This window comes from Lycium ferocissimum, unplaced genomic scaffold, assembly GCF_029784015.1.
Source record: "Lycium ferocissimum isolate CSIRO_LF1 unplaced genomic scaffold, AGI_CSIRO_Lferr_CH_V1 ctg653, whole genome shotgun sequence".
In the NCBI taxonomy this organism is placed as follows: domain Eukaryota; kingdom Viridiplantae; phylum Streptophyta; class Magnoliopsida; order Solanales; family Solanaceae; genus Lycium; species Lycium ferocissimum.
In genome coordinates, this window is record NW_026726392.1 from 371,264 (window position 1) to 376,632 (window position 5,369).

The 5,369-nt window shown below is 36.8% G+C and overlaps 1 protein-coding gene across 1 annotated transcript; it reads left to right on the forward strand.

The window, feature by feature from the left end:
* Positions 1 to 277: 277 nt before the first annotated feature.
* On the forward strand, positions 278 to 1,495 carry LOC132045370 (uncharacterized). Its single transcript, XM_059435961.1, has 2 exons — positions 278 to 465; positions 842 to 1,495. The coding sequence occupies exons 1-2, from the start codon at positions 287 to 289 to the stop codon at positions 1,017 to 1,019; spliced, it is 357 nt and encodes a 118-aa protein (XP_059291944.1). The 5' UTR covers positions 278 to 286; the 3' UTR covers positions 1,020 to 1,495.
* The last annotated feature ends 3,874 nt before the right edge of the window (positions 1,496 to 5,369 follow it).

Sequence of the window (5,369 nt, forward strand, 5' to 3'; positions counted from 1 at the left end):
CGGTTGAGCCATTGAGGATCGAACCCGCCAACGCAGACGCGGTTCAAGCCACCACTCCAAGGAGTCTGGTGTTGTTGATGGAAAGGGTGATAACTCTCAAGGATTGGAGGACAATTTTCGATATGTGTCCTTTGAAGATATTGCAAATGTCGCTTCTTCCGCTGTCAAAGAGAATCCTCTTGCTGAAGAAGAACCTATTGTTGAAGTGGCAGAAGTGCTATCTTCCTTGAAGACAAGGCGCCAGAGGAAAAGGAAAGCAGTGGGTGATACACCAGCGCCCGGATGGATGCTGTGTTCTGCACGTAGTGATCTTCCTTTTGGGTCACGGAAGGACGAAAGTGACTGGAATGAAGAGTACAGAAGGATGTGCCCATTCCATTACTTCAAAAGCAAAGTTGCAGTGAACTTTTGGAAAAAATTTATCAATCCTCGAAATCTTCCACCAAGTAACTTTCGACCTACTGGGTAAGTTGTTAGTTATGTGTGTGCTTTCTTGCATTTTTCTTCCTTATTTTGGTTTTATGTTTTTTTCTTTTTCAGTCTTTTAAGTACAATCTCTGTATTTTTTGCCCCTCCTGGCATAATCCCCCTTTTATTGCAAACTCATGTTCTGCCTGCTCCGGCATACTCTTCTCTTTTGGAAAGTTATTTTCTGCCCATTCCGGCATACTTTTACTTTTTGAAACTTTAATCTTGCCCCTTCCGGCATACTTTTCCCTTTTTCAAGCATAAGGTTTGCCCCTTCCGGCATATTGTTCAAAACTTGTTCATAAATTTCCCTTTCTGTGAACCAAACTTCTGCCTGTATTTTTGTAATTTTTGTTCCCTTTTCTTTAATCAGGGATGAAGACGAGGTAATGTATCCTGCAAAGTTGAACCAACTCAGTGAAGTTTATCAGTTGGGTGATTTTAAGCCAAAATATAGGATGTTTTTTTTGGAGCTGTACCATGATGTCTATGCGCTTAATGATGAGGTTCGTGATTGTCTTTTACTTTTTCTTTTCTTATTTTTATGTTAGTTATTTCTTCTTGCTTCCTTTTTTTTTTTTTTTTTTTTTTTTTTTTTTTTTTGTTTATCGCTGAATCGCTATTTTTTTTTCCCTTAACACAGCATATTGATGTGATGCTATATTATTTGAGGAAGAAAATGATGTATCATCCTCCAGCTGCCAATGCTGTTAAGTACACAACTGTAGATATGATGTTTGATCAGCTTGTGCAATTTGAGATCAATAGATACTACGAAGACCCGGTTAATTACCACTGGTATGCTAGCGGCAGTGATGATGCATTTTTTCTGAATAATATCGTGTATGGGCGAAGAGGAAAATGTGGTATATCATGGGAGAATGTCGACAGGGTATTAATTCCTATTCGCCCAGGATATGATGATCCTAAAGCAATTTCTCACTATGTACTTGCTGTTTTCATCCTTGATGAGCGTAAATTGGTAGTTTATAACTCACTCAATCATAATGATGATCATTTGGTTCGCATTGTCAAGGCCTCGTGGTATGATCCCCAAGTTGTTAGAGGTCAATGATTTTCAATTATTCAGGCCATCATACAATAACTTCAGTAATCTGACATATACGTGGGCTGCCTGTCCAAAGCAAGGATCGTACGTTTCATTCTTATATTTTTTATCTTTTTCCGTTGTTTTTTGTTGATTTTTTTTTTTTTTTTTATTGTTTTTGCTTTTCTGTTGTTCTAAAACATCTCTATTTTATGACTTTCAGAGATTATAATTGTGGTCGTTTTTTAATCAAGTTTGCTGATATGCTGATTAGCGGTCAAAATCCTGCTGATTGGGATGGTTTCGGTTTGATGGACTACATGAAAGAGTGGTCAATCAATTTGGTTTGTCATGGGAAAGATAAGCTGAAAAAGGGTTATGACACGCCACCAGATATGCAGCTGGAAATGATTATCATGAGCATAACGATATGGAGTGTGAGTATGACATGAAAAAGAGAGCAAGATCTGTGAAGAAAGCAAAAAAATAGATTGTTTTAGTTGAGCAAGATCTGTGAAGAAAGGAAAAAATAGTTTGTCTTAGTTATTTTTGCACTATGTAATTTTATTTTTTTTGGTGCGCCCTTGTGTTTTTTGTAAATGTTATAAGATTGTACAGTTTGTTTTGTGTTATAAATTTCAACTTTAACCACCTTTGTAATTTGATGGTGTTCATTTTTAATCTCAACTTCTCTGTTCATAAAAGCTGTTATTTTGTTGAAAATCCAAGTTATACCGTTTCCATCACAACTTCATGGTTGTTATATAATAGAAGTTTGCCGGGGTCGGCATAGTTTCTCATTATGTAAATAGAAGTTCTGCCCATTCCGGCAGAATTTAAGTTAAGAAAACTTGCCATAACCAACAACAAAGACAAACCATTTGAAGTTATTTGACCAGCCAAAATGCATTTATTGGGGATTATTTGTGACGGAAAGCTGTTTTTTTGTTGAAAACCAAATTTATGGTGGTTATTTAATAGGAGTTTGCCGGGGTCGGCATAGTTCCTCATTTTATGAACAGAAGTTCCACCCATACCGAAATTAAGAAATCAGCAACAAAGATAAAACGTTTTTAACTTTTTTGAACGGTCGTAACGCATTTTATTGGGATTAGTTGAGACGCCATAATGGTTGTTTTAGTATGAATGAATTTTCATTCAATATTTGTATGAGTAAAATTTTGCTATGAATGAATGAAATATTTTACTTAGTGTTAATTGTATTGTCTTGAATGTTTTATCCAATTTTCCAGCATTTTAAAATGTTTTATAAGCAACAAAGCCCATAAGTATGCCGCTAACGGCATACTTATTTATTTTGTAAGCGAAAGACCTGCCGGTTCCGGCATAAATGTGAAACATGAAAACAACAGAGAGAATAATATTGTTATGTCCCAAGGCATACATCTATTAAACTTACCGGGATGTAGTATTTGAGATACCAATTTTGTTTCCCGCAAAAACTGTTATACCTGCCACAGGAGGCATAAATTATAAAACTGGATAATTAAAGTTGATGATTTTTTTTTCTTTTTCCTCAATGTTTTATGGTAGAGAATTGTAGATTTCATGTAGGGACATTTATCTCTTTCTCTTATATAGTTTTTTATTATCAACAACAAGAAGATAACAACTTAGTAAAAGAAAATAATAAAAGAAAGAATGGAGAAGAATAAATGTGTGATTGATGCTTGAAGTCTCAGTCTTAGTACTACCAAAGTTTTGCCATTTCTTTCAGGCAGAGTGCGCATTATGCGTCAAGAATCATAAGATAAATTCATATAAACCATGTATAAGAGTGTGATGTTAGGATGACAATTTCCTCTTCCTGTATCGTCTTGAATATGGATTGAGAGCTGGATTGTGGTTACAGGTTGCCCTAGTGTGTCCAAAGAACTTGCATCTACCACATCTGTATGTGTACTTTGTCGATTCTCTTCTTGGGCGATATCTTTTTGTTTGTTTTCTTCCAGGTCTTATTTTAACATCAGGCGGCGTTATTTTAATATCCATAATGTTTTGTGGAATAATCCATGAGTCTTGATTTCCAACTGATAGTATTTCACCTTTGTATGTCTCTTGGCAGGCTTGTTTCTTGAACCAGTCCGCACAAGTATGTAGATTTTGGCAAACTTCTTTTGTCTATAATCGCCATGGCATGTGTGCACGGTAACTCGTCGGTTTGGAACTCCAAGCACTCACAAGTCATATTCTTCAGGTCTACATTGTATTGATATCCTTCATCTTTCACAACAAATTTGACGGGAGTTATGTTTTCTACCTGTGGAAATTGACAATATAAATGAGTGATATTTTTTCGGGCAATTTTCAGATTATGTGAGAGTTATGCCCTTTCGGCATACTTCTGCACAGTGAAAATAAGAGTCTGCCCCTTCCGGCAGAACTATTTATAAAATAGGGTCATAGTTGTTCCTTTGTCCAGCATAACTTTTGTGTTTGTTTGATTTTAAACTATACATTGCTCATAAAACTAAGATTTGAAGTGTATGTTGGTAAAATCTACTTACTTTCATTGTGAGTATAAAAACAGTGTCATAGTTATGCCCTTACCGGCATAATTCCATGCTAGTTAAAATAAGAATCGCCCTTCCTACAGAACGAAGTATAAAAATGGGGTCATAGTTCTTCCTTTATCCAAGATAACTTTTGTGTTTGGTTAAAATTAAACTATGCATTGCTCACCAAACTAATATTGAAGTGTGTGTTGGTAAAATGTACTTACTTTCATTGTGAAGCCTCTACTTATCTTTTCAAGCAGAATCTTTTCAACCCAACATGTCAGGTCATGGGACGGTCCTGTTGCATCCAATTTTCTCTGGTAAAACCAATTTTGCAGCTTGTTCTGGATGTAATCAATACATGCCATTATTGGCAACTCCCTTGCTTTCCTCAATACGAATTCATTGTCTCGACATTGTTGTTGTGAGCATGTTGTAACGCTTTGTTGGTGTGGAATGAACGTGCCCATCTTTCCGGTGGTTCTTCTTCTATGTATTCTGCAGCTTTTGGGTCGATTTGTTGTATCCGTGACATATAGGTACGAAACTCGCTGTTTGTAGGTAGTTCTTTGCATTGTAGAACAAATGATAGGATCGCTTCGGATGGGAAATATTTTTGCAAGTTCTTCTCCATGTGGTAGATGCATATTCCATGCCGGGTATCCGGATACGTTCTTTGATTGCGGTTGCAATTGATGCGTGGCGATCGGAAAGAATTGATAGGTCTTTGCGCGTGCCAAACACCTTTTTCACGTGTACGAAGAACCACCGTAGGATTCATTATTCTCGAGTCCGCAATACCAAATGCTAGAGGAAATATCTTGTTGTTTCCATCTTTGCTACGCTATCATGAGCACACCGCGGTATTTTGATTTCAAGAAGGTTGCATCCACCATCATTCTTCTTGTGCCAGTGTTTCCAACCCTCAATTGATGCTCCATAAGCGAAAAAAGCATACTTAAACTTATTGTCAGCGGTCCATTTGATGTTAGCAACTGTTCCAGGATTTCTTAATTTCATCATGTGAAGATATTGCGGTAGAAGTGTGTAGTTATTTTCGGGGTTCCTCTTATGACATTATAAGCGTGTTGGAGGGAACGCCATGCTTTGTGGTAACCAATGTGCAAGCCATATCGCTTCTCATTTCTTCAATGACAAATTTGGGTGTTATCTCTTGTAGTGTATGGCGTACTAGGTCCGTAATGTATTCCGCTATGACTTTTGAAGTTGCATTCCTCATGTCGAGGTGATGAAATTTATTGAACAACTATGTCTCTTTTCAAAGTTAACTACTTTGAAAAGTTCGATCCTACGAACCTTGAACCGTGGAAACG